General features: G+C 37.7%; 1 protein-coding gene across 2 annotated transcripts in view; it reads left to right on the plus strand.

Annotated features, from left to right (window-relative positions):
- Window positions 1-214: 214 nt before the first annotated feature.
- The window catches only part of traf4a (tnf receptor-associated factor 4a), a 31,948-nt gene continuing 6,738 nt past the window's right edge, over window positions 215-25,424 (plus strand). The window contains exons 1-2 of one of the 2 annotated variants that reach the window (XM_053506827.1): window positions 215-540; window positions 21,113-21,164. In XM_053506827.1, coding sequence (XP_053362802.1) covers window positions 398-540; window positions 21,113-21,164 — 195 coding nt within the window. In that variant the 5' untranslated portion in view covers window positions 215-397. Of the gene's footprint in view, window positions 541-1,220; window positions 1,291-21,112; window positions 21,165-25,424 lie in introns of those variants that run through there. The other variant, XM_053506828.1, reaches the window with a different exon arrangement.

Below are 25,424 nucleotides of genomic sequence, written 5' to 3' on the forward strand. Positions count from 1 at the left end.
GCCTACGCTTCGCGGTGGGCGTGGCTTATTCGACCTAAACAGATGGGAGCAGGAGCTTTTGTCCACACACTAGACTGTCAGTGTTCATGGAAGACAGAACGTGGACGTGTCTCGTCTGTTTGCGTCTTCTTTTCTTCTTTGCTTAAGCTTATTGTTTTAGCTAAAATACAGAACAACATTAGCAGGTGTTAATTACCTGGAGCACACACACACACACACACACACGCTGTGCCTGGTTGTAGGCCCGACCTTGTTGCTAGAGAGACAAGGCGATCTTGACAAGAGGACAATAGCGATCATATGTGTGGTGGCAGCAGGCTGGAGCTTCGCCCCTAGTTCACAGGAGCAGGATCCGCCGTTTCTGCCGTTTATCTGCGCCGATTGCTCCGGAGTCACCATGCCCGGGTATGACTATAAGTTCCTGGAGAAGCCGAAGAGGCGCTTTCAGTGCCCGCTGTGCAGCAAAGCCATGAGGGAGCCGGTGCAAGTCTCCACCTGCGGCCACAGATTCTGCGACACCTGCCTCCAGGAGTTCCTCAGGTAAGAGGCCTTCTTCTGGACACAGGTCACACCACGGTCCAAACAGTTTTCAAAAGCTCGAGGAGATAAAGGTGGAGGGACTTAAGGCCATATATACTGTACAGTGCTTTCCTTTTCCTGACAACACCTAGACAATGTGGCTGGAGCTTTTCTCTACATGCACCGCCTGTTAGAGCTGAGAGCTGTTACTATCAGCTGCCTTACATCACTAAAGGCTTCATAATAGCAGGAGAGCTTCACTGACTATGCAAAAGCTTTGTTCTTGCAATTTTCCGTTTTCTGATGTGCAGTGCTGTCAGGGTAGGTTGGCACGGTAGTGGTGTTTGTGTGATTATTCTTTCCAGGCTCTGGCTGTAAGGGCTGGTTTGTTTAGGTAAATGCTTAAATTGTGCATCACATCACCATATAATTAATCAGCAATGAACAGAAGATCATGGCTCTTTTGTTTGCCTGCATAAGTTTGTAAGACATATGTACTGTATATATTTGTGTGTGTGATCAGGCAGTGGGTAGCCTAAGCTCTGGCCCTGTCCGTCACTGTACCCGCAGGTAGTTCATTGGGTGGATGGGGGCGGATAGAAGTTAATAGAGTCGAGCAGCCTCAGACATGGGATTAGTGAGGGATTCTTTATTGGATTTAGGAATGCTGTGTGCTGAAAGACGGACGGACCTTTTGCTCACAACTTATTCATGCTTCACTGAATATGCATACACATACAAAGGCATGCGCAGCTTCACTGTACCTTCTCTGTACGTACCTCCTATAGATGATTTACACAATACCTTTTATTAACGCTTTGAGGAGGTCATGCAGTATGTAAGTCTACGTGCATGTTTATTTTTCAGCCGTGATTCTAAAGATCATGGTAATGTTTGCTGTGTCAGGGTTTGCTTACTGTGTGTTAACAGAGTAACTATTACTAGTTAACTATTTAGGATTTCAAAATAGAGGCTTTTATTTGCTTTTCTAACATATTCAAATGACCAGGGCCTGTTTTTCCTGCCTGATATAGATGGAAAGCATAGCTGCTAAGAATTCTTTCACTACCGAGATATTAGGTGTCCTGTGACAGTTGTAATGTTGACCCCCAGTTCAGGCTGTCTGCTCAGACATCTCGTTGCTTGTGCTCCCATGAAAGGCATAGTATCATACAAGAAGAGATTAAAATTGTATTTGCTTTTTTGGGAGGGGGGATGTGCAACATCTGTCTCACATTCTCATTTAAAGCTTGAATGCTGTCTCACACATACTGTATTGCATGTAGGCCAACTATGCTGCAGGTGCAATTCATGCGAAGATGCACATAAATCTATTAATTTGTTGACTGACTTTTTATTTTTATTTTTTTAAATTAAAGCCCAGCAGCAAAAGCTGAATCATGAGAGCGTCCTTGAGGGAAAATGATGAATCATCTCTCTTTGGAAACAAAGCTGACACCATTTTAGATACTGATATAAAGCAATATTACTATGTTGGTCAAGTTTCTGCCCTTTGGATAAAAACATTTAAACCATTCCTCATTCTGTATGTCACAATTATAGCCATGTTGTTTTGAAACAACAGTCCTGAGAACAGTATAGCTACCCATAAATCCTCCAGACAGCCAGCTATCAGTCTGGACATGTCAGCCTATCGTGTGACATTTAAGGAAATGTTTTGTTCTTTGCTCCAGAATTAATATTCATGCTCAAAAAATGTAAAGAAATTACTTCTTGTGTGTGCCTCACCCAGGTATAAAGTTTACAGTAGAAGGTTCTGGAGCTGCTTATCACAGCATGTTCTCACATTTCTTCCTTGTTATGAATAGCTCAGATTCTAATCCTTGTCAGATTTGAAATGCTGAGGCAGGGTTCGTGTACTATTTGTTATGACCTGCCATCGGTTTTGGCGAGCTTGTAAATGGTCCATATTTCCTTTGAAGAAGGAATGTGTAAATAAAAGCAGCATATCAGGAGATCATGTGACTCCTTGGAGAGGCAGAAGAGGCCCATGGTCCTGGTTTATCGCTCCTGTAATCAAGCCTGAGAGTCAGTCACATGCCCAAGCTGCCATCACTAACTGGATAAACTCTGAAGCTAAGGGAATAAAACTGCGGCATGATCACAGAGGAATTTCTTATGATGAGGTTTAATAACTCTAATCTCATAAATATAGGACGGGCACTTAGAATTAGACACGACTAAATTAGGGCGAAAATCTGGAAAGAATAAATAAATAAATATATAGTATTTATTACTGTTAAAAGGAAATTTAAATAAAATAATATTAATTTCTAACTGGCTAGTGTTTAGAACTATTACCTCATGCATCCAGGGTTGGGGTTTAAATCTCTCTTCCAAGTTGATTGCCTGTTTGGTTTGTTTTCTGCATGTATTCAGGTTTCCTTTCCTTTGTGTTTTTTATTGCCTGTAGTATATGGCAATGTTTGTGCAATGGTGTGCAATGAGTTGGCACCAAGTCCCCCCCCCCCCCAACCCCCCAACCCCGTGACCCTACAAAGGATAAGTGGAATAATGTATAATGGATGGTTGGATGAATGGATAAGTTATCTTGCTTTATTAAACAACATTTGTCATCTCTGAAGACACACACGCTAAACAAAATAATAATTATACATTAAAAAAAGCCTTTAAATGGAATCGATCCACTATTTTGTCTGTGACATGGGATAGTGTAATTATTATATGTTAAACATCAATAAATAATGCTATAAATGCAAACTACAAGTTTACATTTGACCCCATACTTAACTGTGATAATCATATGATACAGTATGATGCATAGGAGCATTACATGATTATTTATATGCTATTGCTTATGGTACAGGTTATACAATATATACTTATAGTACAGTACCTTAAGGCCACCAGCACCGATCGGTGCATAGGGCAACGAGAGTTCTCCATTGTAGAGGACTTTTGCTGTTTCCGTAGCGGTGGTTTTTTTTCGGGGGGGGTTGCTAGCCCAATGCCCAACCCTTCTCCTTTCTCATCCAGCACTTGGTGGTCATTAATTGATTGTTATTTTCATTGGTCTGTTTAATTTTTTCCGATTTTGAAAGACCATGAAATGAAAAAAGTTGACATAACTTTGAAAGTTTTATATCTTAGCTTTATTCAATATTCTTCACAACTGAATTGAACATGAATAATTAAAATACAGCTCATTCCTTATAGCGTTAGTTTTCTCACATAAAAACTAAGCACAGCATTTAAACAATAGAAACTAAATTCAACTACAAAAAAATTAACATTTAACTTTAAATTAAATTAAACAAAAGCTACACTTAACTAAGCACAACATACCTCTGTCATCTGCCATAATCATTATTTCTAAGCAAATAATTCACTCCTACCTCCACAATGTGGGAACAGTTTTGAGTGTAGTTTTTTCCGCTTTAAATGCCACATGGTGTTTTGAGACTGGTGTAAGTGTGTGTACTAAGTGGGCTTTGAGACTAATTCCCTAGCAGAGTTTGAAGGAAAAAGTTAATTGAAGGCTTTTTAACCTGCCCAACTTTTGATAATGTAACGTCAGAAAAATCGATTAAATCGCTCATAGCTGATCAAGCCGAAAACCAGCCAATTCGGTTAACAGGCTGATAAGCCAGTGTATCTTTATTATAAATGTAATTCAAAAATAGATCTTTCAATGTGACGATACATGAATCAGCACGCAAAAGAATTGCAATTCATAACTGAGTAGATTCCCCCTTCCCCATCTTTGCTTCATAGTCTGATGTCTCCTTTATGTCACCAATCAAAACATGGGGATCAAGGTCATTGTTTAGGTCTAAAGAATGCAAATGGATATGAAAACCAGCAACTTGAATATTATCTATCCAATTATTTAATCCTCTTTCGCTTTTTTAAGAAATAATGGTGTGTGGCAAATGCACAAAATTCTATAGAAGAAGAGTTTAAATAGGACAGAAAAACTGGCAAACTGGAAAAGAATGGCTTGCTTCTCTATTCCTAGAGCCATCTGTAAGATTGGTATCACTCTCCATTAAACGCCACATGAATTGACCTTTGTCTATTTAGACCCCTTTTAATGAGGGCAGTAAAATGGTCTTTTGCCAGTTGGATTCCTAGTGGTTCTGTTGAGGAATGAATAGATTGGGGAAGTGCCCTATTTGCCCTGGCTGAGCCAACTGAGTGGGGTTTGCCAGCTGTCTTGTATGAGGAAATGTGACACTGGCGCTGCTGAAAGGGTGTCTGCATCCTGTCTTACTGCCACCTCCACTGCCACTACTTGGCCACCTGGTGTCGAGCATTGCCAGGGGCTCAGAAAGGTCTGAATGGCTTTGTTTACATGTAGAGCATTTTGTGATCTTTATTACATTTGGGATTATCCAGTTAAACGTAATTATTTTTTTATAGTAAATCTATAATACAAGACAGTTCCTGTTATCATATGCATTATAAACAGTTAATAAAATAAAATAATAATAATAAAAAAAAAATTCAGCCTGTCTTATAAGTGAGACTTCTTCCATATATGTTCAGTCAAATAACATTATCCTACAGAAAGCTCCACCAAATGCCATATGTATATTCTTCTGCTACACAAGTTTATTTGAAAGCCGTTAGGATAGAAATAAAAACGCGTTTGCCCCAGCACATTAAAACAAATCTGTACTTTCATCTCGGCTAAAGCAGAAAGGTGGTCATGCATTTGCATTTGTTGTGCCGAGGATCTTGGTAGACATCAGACATGTGTCCATTTCATAATCAAAGCGCTTTTGTGTCTTTTTTTTTTAAATCAAAGCACTAAATCTACTTTTTATTCCATAGCCCTTAAAAATGATTAAATGTATGCACATATCCAAAAATTAAATAGAGGTCCATAATATTATGATAAAATTTATGTATACAATTGGCAACACTTTCAAGCAAGTAAGTTTAGCTATTAGTACATTATTAATATTTTATTAACGTAAGCAGCTTTAAATAGAAAATTATACTATAGTATATAGCACTTTAGTACAGCACCTTTGCAATGTCAGCAGACATTGTGTTAAATGTGCTTTATGAATTTATGTACTTATAGGGTTACAAGATTTGATAAGATTTTGACACATATTGTGATTTAAACTCTAGTATTAAATGTACTACAGTATTTAGTATTCAAACATATTTAAATTGGACAAATAATTAAGAGAATATTAATCAATGTTTATTCAAAAATATTTAAAAAAGTAACAATTACTTAAATTATTAACAAACTCTCCATGAAATCTCACAATTCAACAGCGCATTAATGGAGGAAGCGATTCCTTAAACAGAGTTTAGCCCCTGGATTTCATAGCAACAGTAGCAACTGCTAAAAACGGCTAAACTGAGGCGTTTGGCTTTTCTTCTGGAACTCAACAAGTACAGCCGATTAACTGCTTGCCATCCTCCAGATCAAAACCCTGTGCATATTTTTGCTAAAATCACATCCAAGAGGACGTGTGTCCACATTAGAATCGAATAAAAGCCACCTGTAAGTATGAATGCCATTACATGCAAATCCAATATGACAAAAACATTGGAACTGAGCAATCTGACATCACCGTATAGCTCTCATGGCGACTTAAAGCATAAAAAATATTGGCACGTCTGATTTCTTTTAGTTCATAGAGAAATTTACCTGTAAAAGATGTAATTATAATTTAGGCTTTTTTTTTCTTCTTTTTTCTTTTTTTTAAATATAAGAATTTCCAGAATTGCCAGCGTGGATTTATGAATTTATGGAATTTTGGCTTTTTTATGCAAAAGTCCAACAGTGCTTAGAGTTTAAACCAGGTGTTTCACATCTGCTGCTGTCTAAATCAATCATTACAGTCTCTGTGCAGAATCGTATGCCTGGCCTTGTCTGTTTTAAAGACCAGAGCAAAGTGTACAAGTGAAAAGAACATCCTGCACACGTGCTTATTTTCCACACTTTGTTTGGATTTCAGAGGATTGTATTGTTGTACAGCATAAGCACTGAAGTTAGCAGTCATATACTGTAAGTTGAGGAAGGAAAGTAAAATTCCACGTCCAGCTGTGAAAGTTGAACGTTTGTTTCACACAGCTGCGTGCTCACTAGGGAGCCGTGTGCAGCATACAGTATGTTATTGCAAGCACATTTTATTTTTAAATATTGTACATTTTTCTAGGTCTAATGTAAACGTTACCAGATAAATTGTGGTGTTAAATACAAGCATATTATTGTAGCAACCAACATGTTGAATAGGCCATGTTAAATTCTACCAAAGCGTGGACATAATAAGCTAATAAAAATAATTGTTTCTTCATTAACTAGCCCACTGTTTTACACCCTCACAACTGTTAGGTTTTTGTCCAAACTGTTAAAGTGGGTTTACAGATATTAAGCTCTTTGTTGAGATTTGGAACTGACCCAGAGGTCCAAACTTTCCTCCCTCTTACTGAACACAATACAAAGTGAGTTATTTGAGCTATGTGCTAAAGTACCCCTACTCTACATCTTTTGCTGGGACCAGAGTATCTCAAACCCCAGTCTTGTCTGAGAGTGTGTTTGAACAGTTAAACGGGATTTTGTTTCAGATGTGTGACTGGTCTCTGCATGTACAGATTTGCCTTCTTGAACACAATAATACTGACAAACCAGTTAAGCAGATTAGGCGAGCGTTTTGTGCTGAATTGTCTGACAGTTGCAGCATGTTATTCACTTTCAGAGTGGTTTAGACTTGCATGTATTTTCACCCATGAATCACTTATCTGTTGCATCATTTTTTATTCATCTTCATTTGTAGTAGAAGCACTTAACTATAAAAGACAAGGACAGTCTAGGACTCAGACATTCAACTACAATCCTGAATTTTTCGGACATCCTATTCGAGCAGGAGAAGAACAACATCACAGACAAGAACAATAATGAACACTGGTGGTTGGAGGTCAGTACTTGGAGTTAGAGCAACAATATGATCTATTTCCTTTGTTTAAAAAGCAAGTCAGTTTTTTTATTTGCTATTGCCTGCATTGGCATTTTTAACATATTCATATTTATATGTTCAGTTGATGTTCTTATGTACAAGAATCCACAGTCCTGTGAGGCTCTGTGTATTATCTACACAATCAGCATGTGGTGTTGTTATTCAATCAATATGCAAGCAAAGGAAACCACAGTCTAAATAAAATGAATCTGATTTGGTACCATATGGTTTGCAGTGTTTGGAGACTAAAAAGACTGAAAAGGGGTCTGAAAATAAGATTTTTTTAAATATAAAACTTGTATTAAGCTAACGCTGGGACAAAACTGTTTTTTCAGTTTGTGAAAAACTTCATTGGACTTGAGAACAGTTAAAGATGGATGCATTAGCATACAACTAGGGCTGAGCTGTAAAGGAGCCATGTGGATGGATGGACTTACTAAAAATGAAAAGGGTAAATTGTATTCACTGTGTATGATGAGAGGTAATACAGTTATTATAGAGTAGCGGCGGCACGGTGGCTTAGTGGTTAACACTGTGTGTATGTGTGTGTGCGCACTGCAATGGATTGTTACCCTGTCCAGTGTGTATCCTGCCTCGTGCCACCAGCCAGGCTATGTGCGACCCTGTATACAGGATTAAGCAGTATAGACAGTAAGTAAATTAATGAGTGAGTGAGTGAGTGAGTGAGTGAGTGAGTGAGTGAGTGAGTGAGTGAAGACAGTTATTTTGTTTTTTTAACTGACAGTTCAAAATGTTTAATGTATGTTTTAATGAAGCAAAATACAAATAGAACTAAATAAATAAAAAAGTTGCTGTAGTCAGGCAGATCTTTTCTTTCCATCATTATTAAAAAATGAGAACACAAAATGATTTTTAAAAAAGCACTATAATGCATGCCGCCTGAATTGCATGTGACCTACAGAGATTATTATGCAAAACAAACCTATTGGTTAATAAATGTTTAATTGGATAAAACTTTCAATGATTAATCATTGATTAATTGATTTCTTTTAATATTGCTAGTATCATAGGTTTGTCATTGAGCTAATATTTTACAATGTTTCTATTAAGTATTTGTATTAAGACAAATATACTATATATTGTCTGCTACAAATTATGTAAATTTTATTCAGATAATTGTAAAAAACTATTATTTTGATGTCTGTGCATGAATTGTCATGCGAAAGTATTGTGATATGTAACAATTTTTTTTGTTTTATAATATGTTGCTACACTACTGAGTCAAACAAGTGACTCTTTCCTTCTATAATCACTCACTCACTCGTTGGATCTGATGGTCAAGCAGAATTGTTCTTCTCTGTTTCGTTACACCTGCGCAAATCTTTTGCACTCATTTCTCCCACAGTCCATCTGCACAGGTCAGTGCGCTGTTCTAAGCTGATTTCCACCTTCACGCACCCTCCCACACCAGTACCAACCATTAAAGTCTAGTTACAAGTTTGTGGTTACCTTGCTGTGTCATATCTTGCATGCTAACAACCATCCTGACAGAAGGCTGTACTGTGGGTTTGCCCTGAAACGGAAGGGAGGGGTTAGACTATGCCCCTAGTGATAAATGGTGTGAAAAGGCTTGTGTTGCATAGTTGATAGACAACCATGACAGGAATCTGTGTGCAGACTCGGAAAGAGAGAGCAGCTGGAGGAACACTGAGTGGGAACGGGTGCATCCCTAGCTCAGGGGGCACCTGTTCTGTGAAAGGTCCTCTTTTAGGCTGCAACAGGTGCTGGAAGTGGAGCTTGGTTGAAGCGTGCACTTGTACACCATTATTGCCAGCACGTCCGGTTAAGGTCAGCGCCTCCATTTCTGTTTCTCAGAGAAAAGCACATCTGTGGTGGCTTCCCACCCTCTCAAGCACAACAGCTCTATTCTGTTAAGCAAAGTCGGCAAGTTAGGAGCTCAATCAAGGGCATCAGTGTATATACGACATCCGTCGCTCCCGCTGCCAGCTTGCAGATTTGTCAAAATGACAGAGTGCCTGTCCTCAGGTGACACAGCCAGGCCTTTGATCCAGTGAAAGTAAAGAAGAAAATTAACTTCCGCAAATAAACAGTTCCAGCTAGTTCATTAGCAAATTAATTTTCTCTCTTCCTAATTGAAAACTTCAGAGTGGCATTTCGTTTTGTGTGGGTTTTTTTTTGTTGTTGTTGTTGTTTTTTTAAGCAAATCTGTGCACTGTTTAGATGCACTATTCTTACAAACTGTATGCCATGGCACTTCATGGCACTATACACTGCAGTCCAGAATGCTACTTGTTTCCTAATACATTTGAAGATATAGAAGCATTCTCCTATCGTTTTTCATGTCATGTCAAATTTGCAAAGCTATTATCAAACACAGCATATTTAATGTGTCATGCTTTAATACACCATACTTAAACACGAAGCAGTTTGGTGTAATAGAAGTAAGCAATACAATATTTAGTCTGGTATGGTAGAACATGCCCAGGTGCTAAAATCTTCCAGCTCACATCAATTATTCTTTACATTTCCACTATATGTTGATGAGTAACCAAATTTAGCACAGATGTTTGCTACACATCATCTCACAAATAGATTCAACAACAAAATATTGGCCTGTGGGTCTGTTACATACATACATGTTTGTGATTTATATAATTTATTTTGCTACAATTCTAAATAAACTTAGCAAATACTTTGCTCCTTCCATACAGGATGCTATTCTACCCACCAATGTGTGAAAGTTTAGAGCACACCACGTGTAGGATTATAAAGGAATGGCAACATTTTACTACCTCAAATGCAAAAACTTGTAAAAAAATATGGGGAAAAAATCTATTTTGCATAAATTGATAAATTTTTACCCCTATGTCTGGTGTTAACAAACCATGCAATAATGCTCTCCCTGGACAAAGGATCAAATAGAGAAGCATGCACAAGAGCCATTTAAGCCAAGCCAGACGGCGTATATATGGTTAATATGGTTTACAGAAGACTTCAATCATAGTACAGTATGATAATAAGACTGTTCGCCTCAGTAAAACATGACTGGTACAAACACTTTAAAGCAGACCGTACTTCTCTGAATGTTGATCCTGGCTAAGGTGGCTCAAAGCCCACTGCAGTCATTCCAGTAAACATTCTGTTTACAGTGGGAAGGATGATCCTTAAAAATTACAGTTCAATGTGAAAATGAACTGTTCGCCCAATCATTCACCAACACCACTTGCACATTACAGGAACTCGGCTGGGAGCCACATACACAGTACAGTCCTGACCTCGCTCCAAGTCATTTCCACATGTTTACAGCCATTGAAGAAGTTGTTTAAATGTTCGATTATGGCTCTTGCATACTGAGAGAACTTTTTATCTTGATGGTATCCAAATGCTGGTATAACTGCATTAGTGCAGCAGGGGATTATATAGATAAATAAAGTTAGTTTTTACTATTATAACTGTGTTTTGTTATTCTACACAATCAAAAGTCTCAGTTTGACTTGAATGCCACTTGTATATCTGAGTTTTATTAACGTAATAGTAACTGGTGCAAGTTGTTACCTGTTTGGGTATATCTGATGATGAGGTCGGAGCTTGGTCATGATTTTCTCAGCTGTATTTCTGAACAAGCGAACAAACTTCTTTCTCTGACTCAAAGGGCCTCACCTTCCCTGGTTACCATGGCCACTAAAGCTGTGCTTGCAGCCAATCAGTGCCTGGGCTGAGTGTGCTGACAGATAAATGATCAGCATGTTTTATTTTCCCGTCCTCTTTGGCTCTGTGGCCTTGGTAGTTGAAGCCAGACTTGCATTTAGATTGATTATTTAGTACGTACCCAGTTTTTGCTTTAAAGAAAGAATTTTGATAAATTGATAAGCCATTTTATTGGAGTAGGCAGCAGCAGCAAAGGAAGAAAGTTTTGGGGCGGGAGTTTCAGCATGGTGGAAATGACTCATAAGAGATTATGTGCGTGGCAGTGTTCCTGTGTCATCCACCAGCACCCTGTGACTCAGCCCACCAGTTACTCAGCTGAAGATAACGAGCAAAATCATTAACTTCCTCCAAAGCGCTCTATACTTTTGAACGTTTTTTTTTTTCACTAACTGACTCACAGAAAAGTTTTTCAATTCCAAAGTCTTGCGTTGCTCTCACTTCAATCTGTACATTTTTTATTTAATTTTTGTATAAAGACGAAGAAGTGGAAGATAATTTGATATGAAGGCAGGATTATAAGGGGGTGTGTGTCTTGTTTGTTTGTTTTTCGCAATTGCTCAAGTGATATTAAGTAAAGCTTTCACGACGCACCTGGGTGAACAGTCCTTTACTGCTTTTCTTCACGAAATGAGCCTCAAAAGCATATGTCTGTGCAAATATGCTAGTCATACTTTAGAAAGCATGAAAGGAACCTAATTCTGTATTGCAGTTATATGGTGGTTTTATATTAAAGTTTCAGTACTATCTTTACTGCAACACCATGATTATTGCTGGTTGAAATAAATGTCTGAATTTATTAAATCACGAACAGAACCAGTGAGGACAATCAGGATTGTGACTATATATAATAGATGATTTAGTTTGCATGGTTTATTCACATATTGCCTCGTTCTACAAAAGCAGTATAATGAAGTCTGATTATGTATGGAGTCTCATGACAAGCTTCTTCTTTGTGTTAATGTGAAAAAGAAAGAAAAGACAGCCTGGAGAGGGAATGACTGTTCATAGCTGCTATAATGTAAGTGCTTACAGGAACTAACATTATTGTTTCGCAATATGTAGTGTGTAGTGTAATGTAGTATAATAGTGCTGTGTTTCTAGCTAATGCTAACTTATTCAAATGAAAAGGCAGCAAAATATCCTTTTACTTTTTGGAACGACTAAAAAGGGAAAAGTTTCCACAAGAAATAAACGCTTGCGCTATGTTTTTAGAGCCTAGCCTTTTAACTGAGCAGGACCTCTGTCTGGACTGCAGCTGCTCCTCTGAACTGAGGCTTTAAATGCAGCTTAATTTGCTTAGCACAAGTGAGTAAATGAGATCATTCAAAACGCTAAGTTATTGTGTTCATTCTTTACCTGTACTGCTTTATGCCACACTAATTATAACCTACCACATTCATGGAATCGAATGGAATTCATGGACACCACTTGTTAGTGAGTCTAATCAGAAAATAAAACTTACATTTTCTTGAGAACATAAATTCTTTGGAGCAATGGATAATGATCATGTGGTTTGAAGAGTCTAGTCTGACTCAATTCCAGGGCGATGTGTGGGTCAAGGTAAGAAGGGAAGCACATGAAGTAAAGCACCCAAGTGGCAGGACATGATTTGGGGTTGCTTCAGTTGGTCAGATGTGGGCTCAGCAATGTTATTTGACAATAAAATGAAGTCAGCCGATGACCTGAATATACTAAATGACCAGCTTATCACTTCTATGGAGGTTTTCTTTTCTGATGGCGCGGCCATATTCCAGGTCTTAGATTGTAAAAGAGCAGTTCTGGGAGCATGAGAAATCATTTTCATGTTCCCCATTGCAGGCCATAATCAAAGCTAAAGGCAGCTGAACAAAATATTGATGTTGACTTAATGTCCAGGTAGTGTAGTGTTGGTGCTCTTCAGTACTCAAACGAATAGCACTCAACAAATCAGCTGTAAATGGACAAAACATACAACATATAACATATAATTCTTTAACAAATACAACATGTGAAGTATTGGTGAATTACTGTGCTATGAGAAGAATAATATGCTTCCAAGAATGCTCTTAATTGCCAGCTTTAATACATTAACTGACCTCCACGTCATGCCTTTATAGGAGTTAAAGCACTGTCTTGTGGCTGCTTTAAATCAGTTTTATACTTTTCTTGTTCTGATTTTTTAGGGTGATTTGTATGTCTTGTACATCTGTATACCCACGGTGTTTTAGAGAAAATAAAGTCCTGAACGAACAGAAAATTAACATGAAAGCCTGTGAGTTTGAACCAATCAACAGTCTTTTATACCATCAAGTACATGCTGGGTCATGCTTTAAAAAGAACTAGAGTAACCTTGATTCACCGAATCCTAAACTGAGTAAAAGAGCACAACAAAATTGCACCTTAGTGGTAGGGTTAAGCAAATAAAGGTGAAACACTCACTAACATTAACATGTACAGTAACGTTTAAAAAAATGTAGTACAGGTTTTTTAAATCCCATTTTGAGAGCATCTGGTTTTGAGGCAGCACCATGACTTACTGTCACCTCGCACCTTTATAGCTGAGGTTTGTATCTTGCCCTGTCCACTAACACACTCACTACCTACGTGTTTACATGGACACTGATCTATAAGATGTGCATTTACATGCACAAAGCATTTAATTAGAATATAACTTTTTTTGATGTGCAAAATAGTTCTGCCCCCAGTAAAGTGTTTAATCTGCCCAAAATCTAACAGAAGAAGAAGTATTTTTCTTTAAATTTGAGGATAGACTTTTCATCTTTTCTAATAAATTCTGCGTTATGATTTGTTACAAGAATTCAGTCTCTTCTATGATTGGTTAGATGTTTTACTGGGTATGAAATGGCGAGCCAATCAATGCCTAGCTACAAGTAACAATTTTCCTAATCTAACTACTTGTTTATGCGGCAGCTGAGCAACTGTATGAGTGTACGCTTTTTACTTTACAACAGCGCTAACCAGTAAGTCATGGTGCCCCCCAACAGAGATCACAGAAGGGATCACAGACACTTTTGAAGTGCCATGTTTGTATGGCCTGTCATGTTTTCAGTTACCTTTTTTAGCCACGTGTTGGCCTTCTCCAGGATCACTGACGCGCTGGATGCCCTCACAGTTTTGTGTCTTTTCTACAAAGGCCTTAGTGTTTACATTAGACATGATGTCTTTAATTAAATGAGGTCAAAAAAAGAAAATCCTGACTAAACCGTATGCATGTGTATAAGGTTACATGTGAAGTAGGTGGGTAACAGGATAAAAAACAGGGGGTCAGGAAGAAGAAATAAGGAGGAGAAAGTGGGCATGAAAGTAGAAGCTGTGAGGTTTCACGCTTGTCTTGACTTTGTGGGAGCATTTCACACCTACAAAGAGACTAGCATTTAAAGCATAAATGTCTCCTTAACTAATAGCCTTTTCCACCTCCTATCTCAAAAAGATCTACTGCATGAAAGAAATCCGTTTTCTCCCAGGCTGTAATTCTGGTGTGATGGTCAGCAGTAAGGATGACTTAAGATATTCAGCCGTGCATGAAGAGCTCCAGCTCCATCAGGAAGATTGGTTAAGCAAATGCAGCAGAAACTAATGAAATGGAATTGATTTTTTCTTCTTCTCAGATGCAGCACACGGCCATTGTTCCTGGCTTAGAATTAGCTGAGTGTTGGAGGTGCATGCTTTCTGCTGATCCATGATTGTAATATTAGTTTAAGCTTTTTATTTAGAAAAAAGGACATAACTGATCGAAAGATCCCATCACAATGCAATGAAGTATGTTAACTGCTAAAAAAGATCAAAGAACACAACAGGAACAAAGTTAAAATGGAAAAATGTGAATTTATCAAATTTATACTACTTCATATACCATCATATGTCAGGTTCTCAATGCATCAATCATCTTGTCACTAATTTCCTGGCATGCACTTTATCACACGCTCACCAGGTCCACTAAGATCAAACAGTGTTATTATAAATTGCACCACGCACTTACTACACTGTCATTGTGTCTGTGGGGGTTGGTCTTAATACCCCAACATGCACAGTGCTTTTCATTACTAGATCATAAAATCACCAGATTATAAAAGTCTGGATGCATTGCTTGAAGTGTTGTATTGTTCAAAATGTTGGGTTGTTGTTATCGAGTTTAATGTCAGCACTGGGGCCCATTATGCAAGATGGTTATATATTTTTTTTTCTTCTTGTGTGTGCGCGTGTGTGTGTGTGTGTGTGTGTGTGTGCAAACATCAGGGGTAAAACAATAAGGGGAAAAACCTTCACTACTTATTTTTATTTAGTTTTTGTATTGGCTGGGTTTTAAAAAAGGATTTTCTCCCTATTATGATCTAATATAAGAAGGCACCCCTCCCCCAGTTTGTCATTCAGCTCAGAGGAGCTCATTCACATAGATACTGGAATAGCGCATTTTTGGAACTAAGGAAGTTTGAGGTACTGAGGTTTGAGGTTATTTCACACACACACACACACACACACACACACACACACACACACACACACACACACACACACTCACTCTTTTTCAGGAAGCTTTGAGCCTTTTGTTAACTTGTCAAAGAAATAGAAAAAAATGGGACCTTTTTAATGTTTCAATAATTTCTTCACTTAGTTTTGAGATTCAGAGAAAATCAGTGTTGAACAGTGTGGTTTTCTTTACGCTGCTTGCTAGAATAATTAGATTATTGTCTCAAAATCTCAAAAACATTCTATGTCACTGATGTTACAGAAAGCAGACATTTGGGGGAAAAAGTTGATATTTTGCTTACCTTTTAGCATGAAGAATTAGATCATAGATGATGATTGCTCTCTCAAATGTCAGCACAGAGAGTGCTCATAGCAGACGACTATAGCGTAAGTGCGAACCTGTGTGACCCGTGGTGTCACTTGTGTCAAAGCGAATGATTGAGCTGTCTTAGAATTTCAAATGGCAGCCGCATTACGCATCAGTGTTTTGACAGAAACTTGCCGTGAAAGTAATCAGATGCTTCCTCTCTCACCAAACGATTTAAAATGCTTATCGCCGAAAATCTTTATTTAGTATGAAGATACAAGACTATTTTACTGCTCTATATCATGTACTGCCAAAAAAGTATAAAGTGCACGTAGCTTACAGTATGTGTTGCTACTATTTACATGCCTAATGTTTGGTCAATTTCAATTGCTGGAACATTTTTTATTTATTATTTTATTTTTTACCTAAATATCAGGGCGAATTTTATTTAAGTAAGTCAGACTTGTACAACTCAGAGGGACTACAATTAAACAAGCCTAAAAGCAGGGTAATCAGCTTTTAGGGGTGTGGCTTTTGCATATTTAACACACTGCAAAATCAGAAAACAAGCTTCTGTGAGCTCTACCTGAACATAACAACTCAAGTTTCTACGTACTGACCATTTTAAACAGAAGCAAACATGATCAGACCAAGAAAAGCTTAACCTGAGGTGAGGAACACACTGGGTGGGTGATACAAACACATCCTATGGCACAGGCACACACAAACTGTTTTTAAAATTCATCAAGTTTAAACAGTTTATTATCCGATTAACCCCGCTGCTGCTTTTTAAATGTAGTTCATTAAAGGATTGCAAAAGTAGCTTTCTTAAGTAGCTCAAAATTTTTCACGTGTCAGGAAGAAATAAAATTCAGCACTACAATTAAAAACTTCTGGATTACGTCACTTGGTTTAAATTTTCTTTTTTAATTATATAAAATTCTAGTTTTGGATTTTGAGTTTTGTTTAACAAACAAATGATCAAATGATGCATGGCTTCTGGAGCAGATATCACAATAGTTGATGTAAAATCTGCCCAGGCACTAAAAGCAGTTCTGCAAATACATATAAAGATTTGTATTTAATTTTTTTGAGCCTTCCAATAAACTTTTTTGAGTTGTTTCTCCCCATAAAAGCAAAATTAATTCTCTCTAACCATGTGTGTACATCAGTTCTACATGTGTGTACATCTAGTTACAACTGCAGCAACAAGAAACTATTACATTGAGATTTCCTTATTGTTACTGTATGTTCATTGTTTTTCACTGTAATGAGTTCAATCCAGATGATTGTCTGTAGTGAATTTATAGGGCCAATCCTCCCTGATTCAGTTCCTGGCCAGGGCTGTAATGTGTCTGTTTTTGTGAAAATATTGGAAGATTTCATTGTAAGAGGATGATTCAGTTTTTTTTTTCTTTTCTGATTTTTATTCCAACATTCAAACGCATTAAAAATATTTATGCCCCCACAATAGGCCGTAAGCATTTAGACATATAGCAATTCACACTCGACCAAGACACTGAACACCCACAAGAGATAAACATGAAGGGACATCAGCGGCTTGTCACTTGTTAGTGTGAACACATGGTACAAACACATGTTTCCTGCTGACACTCGTTTGCTTTTAAATCAGAGTTAACAATTCTCCTCTCGTGCCATTGTCACTACAGATCGACGTGTGAGGTGATGTCGTATGCCCAACTGAAAGCACTGTCTGTTCAACCTGCCTCAAACTCGACGGATACACACACAGTGGCCACTTCAACTACTGAAAAAAAACTAAAGATTTTAGATTGTGACGTGCAGAAAAATTAATACTTTAAGTTTTTTTTTTTTTAATGTGACAATCAAACTGCGAATATTGCAGGGATGAGAGTAGGATCATTACACCACTTGGCAGTCAATGCACACTGGAGTGGTACTCGTAAAGATCTGCCATTTTTGGATGATTCACTTTTCTCAATTAACTTACAATCCACTGCTTTGAATTCCTCGTTCTGCATTGTAATCAGCCAGAATGTGTCAGCAAGAAAGTAAACAGAGATGAGAGACTCGAGAATCTACCTTCCCATGTGCTATGGTTTCTTTTATTGAGAATGTTTTGTCATGACTGGTCACTTTCTTTCTGTCAAAAGCAGTATAATGAGTCTTCTTACGGTGTTGTGATGGCTGTCCACATCTATAGCAGCAAGGAAATGGAGGATTCACTAATGCCTGCTCCAGGGCACAGCAGAAGATTTTAGGCACCACAATAGAAGAGATCACAAAGGAGTGGGAGGATAAAAAGAAGATATTAAAAACTATCCACAGCACAAGTGCTCTTAAAGACTCATTTCGGTGCACACAAACTTAACTTCTGATTCTTTAGAATTCATGTTTACATTAAATACCCTTAAGTGTTATAGGCTGCATATTTTTTCCATTCATGAAGAATGCTGGGAGGGTGAAGCTATCCTGCAGGTGTCCTCCTCTGTGTGTTTAGTCCCTTTGCTGGGCGCTAATGCACTAGAGCAGCTGTCGTGTCGGCCTGTGTATCAGAGGAGACCAGCATGGTATCTGAATATTTAATGTACCCACAGTTGTAATGTGGGTTTATCACATGAATTCTGATCTGTCTTGTTTGCTCGTTCCATATTACTTATTTCAGTTCTCAGAAAAGTGTGTTGAAGTACTTTAGTTCTTATCTCTAAAACTTGATCAACCCTAAAGACTTAAGCATCAGTGGTTTTAGCCATAAATGTTGCAAGTGGGGTGCATGCCCCACCCCGCACCCTTGATCCTGAGCACATAGACACACTCACTATGGGCAATTTGGGAACGGCAATTAGCCTAACCTACATATCTTTAGACTGTGGGAGGAAACCTGAGTACCCAGAGGAAACCCACCAAGAGCATGGGAGAACTTGCAAACTCCATGCACACAGAGACGGAAATCGAGCCTGTCCGGGAATTGAACCCAGACCCTAGCTTTTTGGCTGATTTAAAAAACAAATAAACACATTTATTCAATGTCTGTCTGATTTGCTAAATTTTCATACAGATTGTAACATATTAAAACTTCTAAAAGTATACAATAAACGTGAAATTTGATGTATCTTGATTGCTTGAATGACATGACATATACTGTACATACATTTACATTTAGGCATTTGGCAGACGCTCTTATCCAGAGCAACTTACATTTTTATCTCATTAAAAAAAACGCTTAACATACCATCATGTTCCTTTTCCTGATGATATTCTGCTCGATATACAGTCCAGTTGGTGGCTCTTGCAAAAGCAGTGTATTTAAGCATTTCAAATTTGTACGTTTACTTAAATTATTTAAAAAGTGTTAATCAATTCTGAATCGAAAACTGATCCATTGAATCAGTTAGTTTAATTTATGTAATTTGATTTGTTCAGGTAATTGAATCGAACAAAGAAAGATTGAGTAAATTACATGATCAATTGAATCACACAGCTCCAGTGGCACTTGCTTTTCCACCAGGCAACTGAGAATTAAATTGAATAATTATAAACACTAACCCAGACACATAATCCTCTTGTCCCAGGCACCTAGCTACTAATTTGTCTACTTTAAGTAGTATATGCTTACACAGTATCTATACTTTACAGCCTACAAAGAGGCTTCTAACCTTTTATAATCACACAGCTTAGAGACGAGGTAAGAGGCTGTTGTTCATTTTTGTATCTTTTGTTCATCTTATTTTATTGTCACAAAGCCTTAATGAGTCTTCTGGATGACCTGGCATTTAGCTAAAATGCTTAGTGCCAGGGCTGAACCTCTTAAGCTTTTTCCTTTTTTTGTTATTTTGGCTCTGAACTGATGGGACACTTTTTTTTTTTTTTTTTTTTGCACCATCGTCCAGTGAACCAGTAATAACACATCCATTAAGTGAGCTGTACGATTGATTGGTCTTTTTTTTAGACCACACTGTGGGTATTAATTATTCACCCAGTGCCCTTGTGACACAGTGACCTTACTGGGTAAAATGAGGGCATGCAGTAAGCTTGTTGTCTGTGTTGGTCCTCCACAGGTGACGTTTCGGTTCCAGAAGATTAGACTCAGTCAGAGCATTTGTAGGAACCTTCATGCTCGTTAGATCTCTAGCTGTAGATTCCATTGTTTTTTTTATCTATTTTTGGCTTAAAGGGTGGCAAGCATGTCAGAAGAGGCTTATTCATTAGACACAGACAGTTCATAGACAGTAGCTGCTTGTGAAGACTCGAGAGCCTGAAAGACACGCGCCTCCAGGCTAATGGAATCTCATTTACTCCCCGCACTAAACCGCTGTGTTCATTGTCACTTTTTCCCCTTTCAGACATACTCACAATGTGGTGATTGTTTCTTTTCATTATATGTCAGTAATGTTGCTGCTTCAAGCTTTGACCAGCTCTTCCTGCTAGTCTCACTTCTGAAAATGTCCGTGTCACACTAGTCATTTTTATTTAAGGCAGGCAGTCAGGATTTTGCCAGGTCTGAGAACACACACACACACACACACACACACACACACACACACACACACACACCTCTAGCACTGCTTGAATCTAGTGTATTTTCCATTGTGAAAATTATATTGCGCTACCATAAGTTATGCTGCAAGAGGAGCTGCACTAATGAGCTGTTCCACCCATCTATGCTGACCTTAAATCTCTCTCTCTTACACGCATACACTCCTCTCTGTATCTTAAAGAAAAAAAATTATTTATGTTCCAGTCTAACCTGACACTCCCCATGTAATCATCTCCCAGTGGGGGAAAGGTGTAAAACACAAACCACATCTTGCAACATGATATGTCTGCATGAATAAAAATAATAAGAGCAAAAGTAAGCGATACTAGTGCCATTCGTATTTTATAGAAACATATAATATTAGGTTGTAGATCGGTAAAATGATAAATTTACATATTAAAATCGGTTGCTTAGGAAATATAAGCTAGATGTTGTAGCTGCATTTGTAGATGATTGGTCTTGAGAAAGGCAGACTGGGAACACAGCCATGTTTCATCACTCGGCTCAGCACATGTCTGAGCCCGTGTTCTGTTCATACACATCTGTGTTTTAGAATAAACAATAAGAGTTGTCTGTGCATAAATAATGCATTTCCTGTCACAGTCAGGATGAAATTAATGTCTGTTTTTCTTTTTCTGTTTCTAGTGAAGGGGTGTTTAAGTGCCCAGAGGACCAGCTCCCCCTGGACTATGCCAAGGTAAAGCAGTACACCCTTCCCCAATCTGCACTACACTACTTTCATGCCATCCTTTACAAGGCTTATTGCTGCCCCCTCTTCCTCCAATCCTTATGCTGCTTTAATCAGATTATGACCCGGGGTAAGAGAGGGAACACTGGAGGCTTGTGGACACAGTAAAGTTTGTAGACACAGCAAACACAGGTTGTATTTTAGCATTTCAGGAGGCGACAGTCTCAGCGGCTGCAAATGACACTAACCAGCAAGCCTCTTATGAACCTGAGAATATCAGATCTGGAAGTAGGAGGGCAGATGTAGGATGATTAGGTGTTTATTGAGAGAATACAGGATGAATCATCTCAATTATTCTCTAGTTTGATTTGCCTCGACTAAAACAAAGCATGCTGTCTTCCGGACTGCACGGCAAATGTCACTGCGTAGAACTCAAGATGAACAAGTCAGAATTTCAGCGATGATTCAATGCTAGCTTTTGGTTTGTTCAACGTGGTTGTTATGTCAAGAAGAATCCATTAATGAGCTCTTGATACTCTCTTGGGGAAGATTGTGGTAAGAGGCAGGAAAAAAGAGCCTGTGCTATTTCTGGGAGATTTATCTGAAGCCTTACCTCGCAGTAGCTCTCCCAAAAGCAATACTGTACTTTTTCCAATCTATTTATGGAAGAAAATTACAAACTGTGTTTTTGGATCATCTTGCACTACACCCCGATGTCTTTAATTTGAGTTTGGGCTCGTGTCAGAGTCCTAACATTTTAAAGCATTTAATCTGACCAGACTGGTGTGGACAAAAAACGGTCCCTGAGAATTTAAGATGCCAGGCATCTTTTAATTATTGACCCTCTCATTTGTCTCTAATGTCTTTAAATCCTTTCTTTATCAGCATGCTCTTTGGGTTTGTCTATTATAATATCTCTTGCAATATGGTTACACGCTTACAAACTGGCTCAGGACCCTCCCTGCTCTTTTTTGTCTGTTTTGTTTGTTTTTTTAAATACTAAAAACTCACGTATGGTTCTACAGTATTCCAAATGTCCCTGACTCAACTTCAGACCGTAAAGCTTTAAGTGTTGGTATTTTGTTAAAGTTGACATTTGTTAAAAAGTTGGTTAAATTTAGGCACACTGTAAGGCTAATGTTCATAACGAGAGGATAGTTAGGATGGTAATTTTGTGGAATAATGATAATGTGCAAGAAAATCAGTGGAAACGTTTTAAGTCAATTTCATCGCTTTTGAGTAGCAACAGATCCATTGTGTGTGGATGTAAGAGTGTTATTTCATAATAATATCTTAATGTTATTTTTTTTATATAAAATCTAAAGCTGAAGTTAAATGGAGCTATATTTGCAATCCATGTTTTGCAAGAGCTAAAGATGGATAGGCTAATGACTAATGGCTTACCCCTTCTTCTTCAAATCTTAGTTGTGTTTAACCTTTATATTGCAGAAGCCTGATGGTGTAATTGTGAATGAGCACTATTAAATATATACACAATAATAGTTTTTCAATATTTGTAGTGTTGGCTTTATATCAGTTTCTATACAAACACAGTACTTTAGTAGATTTAGTTTAAATCTATATCGTTGACCGTGCTAATCACTGTTTTATAAATGTAATCAGTAACATTAATCACTTGTATAATAACGTTAGCTGGTAACTAAGGTTTTTGAGTCCACCTCTATTTTTTTTTTCCGCTGCTGTTTCTGTGATGTGTTTTTAGTCCAAACTCTTATATGAATGTTTGAAGTTTGCTATAGTGGAACAGAACCAGTACTCAAGCCTATACAGTAAACGAAGCTTTAGATGCTGTGAGAGAGCGAACAAAAGACACGCTTTCGTGGAGGCGTCCGCTTTTTTGTCTATTTTGCATGGTGAATATGCAGAGGTGGAAAATAGTGTGATTGCAACTTGCAAATTACCACAGAAAAGCTTTTACAAACACAGCATTTCTATACTTCAGTAATTTGCAAGAAGGCCAGTGGTTTCTTAGTCATCTCTTCAGTAGGCAGAACATTTCTATACTGTATGTTGTATAGACCGCCTAAAATCTCCAAACTCACTGATGAACAGAGGAAAGTTAAGGTCCTTTACTCCTTCTTGCTATCTGCCCCACTTGGCCAAAGCCCAAAATAATGAAACCATGTTCATGATCTCCTGAATGTCTCAGGCTTTGAGAACTTTTGTTCTCAGAAGCATTTCGCTCAAAGTATGAGACAGCCTCTGCTAAAAGTTGTGAACTTTTAGAATTTAGCTACTCAAAGCTGATTATGTCTTCTCAAAAGATTACCTTCGTATCTGATGGCTCATTTTCTTCTTTCTTTTTCCCCATTTTAATCCAGTTTTCTCATTTTCTTATTCCTTTTTTCCCATTTCAAGGCTGCTTGATGGGATGTTACTCTATATAGTGATTAGTTATGGGGTTTAAACTTTGAGCTAATTGGATGCAGCATTTCCTTGCCTTCTTTATGCTTAACTAGACAAGAGGAGAACACAGTGAGCACAGCAAACACCGCAAATTGTGCACACAATCTCATGCACAAATACACACACACACACACGCACGCATGCGCAATCGCGACCTCAAGTGACTCTCAAACAATGTTCAGTTTAGATTTTTTTACGTATGCCAAATACATAAAGATTTCAAAACTGAACATTGTTTAAGATTTGATTATTGGTTAGGATGTTTCTTAAGTAAGCCTCCTGCACCCCTGTGTAATTAAGCTGCCTTAGGATCATCCAGCACTGGTCTAACATGCCTCTTAGGAGTATGTGATGTAACGTGTCCTTTAAATAACTGGCCTATTAAATAAATAACTATAACTTTTTATGGTACCAAAGACCTCAGACTACAAAAAATTTAATGAATTATGCACAAGTGGAACATTGCTTGCAGCTTACAGCAACGCTTTTTTTGCTGTTATAATAGTCCTTTAAAGATGAATAATATTTACATGTAAGTTCGCAATAAATAATCTAAAAAACATAATCTAAACATTGCATTGTGCAAGATTATTTAGCAGTTTTCAAAAATTCACCCAGACAGGTATTCCTTTTTTGCGACTTCTGGAATGTGCCGCACAAACAAGTATGAACCATGAAGGCACCACCTCGTAACCCACAGCACCCAAAGAATACACCACAGCACACCCCCAGAGGTCTTGTGGTGTCATGCTCTAAGGGGCTAGAGCTGCCGTTTTGGGCAGGGAAACCTATATACTGGGCTTAATGTTTTAGATTTTAATGTAATGGCTGATCAGTGAACACTACATTTCTTTTTTTTTTCTTCTTCTTGGTCAGAAACAGGGGCACCACTCTAGATTTTGGGCCCTTTGAAAAGATTCTTTTAAAGGGCCCCTTAGTGAGAAGTCATTCTTACTTGAATCCCCCTACACCATCTCTGGTCAGTCATTTTGTGTAACAGCATGGTTTTAACAGGAGCTCCAGGTTTCAATTTTCAGTTAATGAGCTTATTCTAATACATTACCATTTCTATAGTAGTAACATACACAGGGGCATTCACAGGAAGCCTACACAAAAAGCTTTCAGGATTTCCTGCTTTTCCTTTTTCTATTATTAACTTTAAGAGAGCAAGAAGATATGCTGATGAGGGAACGACCCAGTGTTTATAGCTTCTATGAAGCGAGTGATAACAGGAAATGGAACACATGGAACTACAAACTGATTTTGGACATCTTGTTGAACTATTAAAAAAAATGTTAGTATTAACATTTTTAGTATTAGCAAATTTTTGTGCTATAAGAGGAATAAAACACTTGTGCTCTTATAAATAGACCATACTACTTTCTTGTGCTTTATTCCTTACAAAATGCCATATTATATAACTGTTTATGTAACTGTTTTGGTTTAAAAGAAAAACAAGAAAGAAAGAAGTAGCATTATTCAGCCCGTGGCTAAAGCATGGTGCTCTTACTCTACTCTTACACGAGTCACCCTTAAAAGGTTAAGGGGAAAGGACTATAAAAGATGTCAACAGTAATTACTGATTTAATAATTTCCTACTTATTTTTATAATTAATGTTTAAAATGCTTTTTGTGATAAAATACAATATTTAAGCATGCTCTTTATATAGTTAAAGACACGTCACATCCGTAATGCCAGTTTATCATAAATCATTAACAAGTTTTCAAATCTACACTTTTTGTGTTGATTCAAGTCTCTATCATGGTACAAATGTAATGATTTCTGCAATTGTCTTTTAAATTCGGAGTTTGTTAAAAAATAATAATAATAAAAAAAACCTT

The sequence above is a fragment of the Clarias gariepinus genome, chromosome 11 (genome assembly GCF_024256425.1).
Source record: "Clarias gariepinus isolate MV-2021 ecotype Netherlands chromosome 11, CGAR_prim_01v2, whole genome shotgun sequence".
Classification (NCBI taxonomy): domain Eukaryota; kingdom Metazoa; phylum Chordata; class Actinopteri; order Siluriformes; family Clariidae; genus Clarias; species Clarias gariepinus.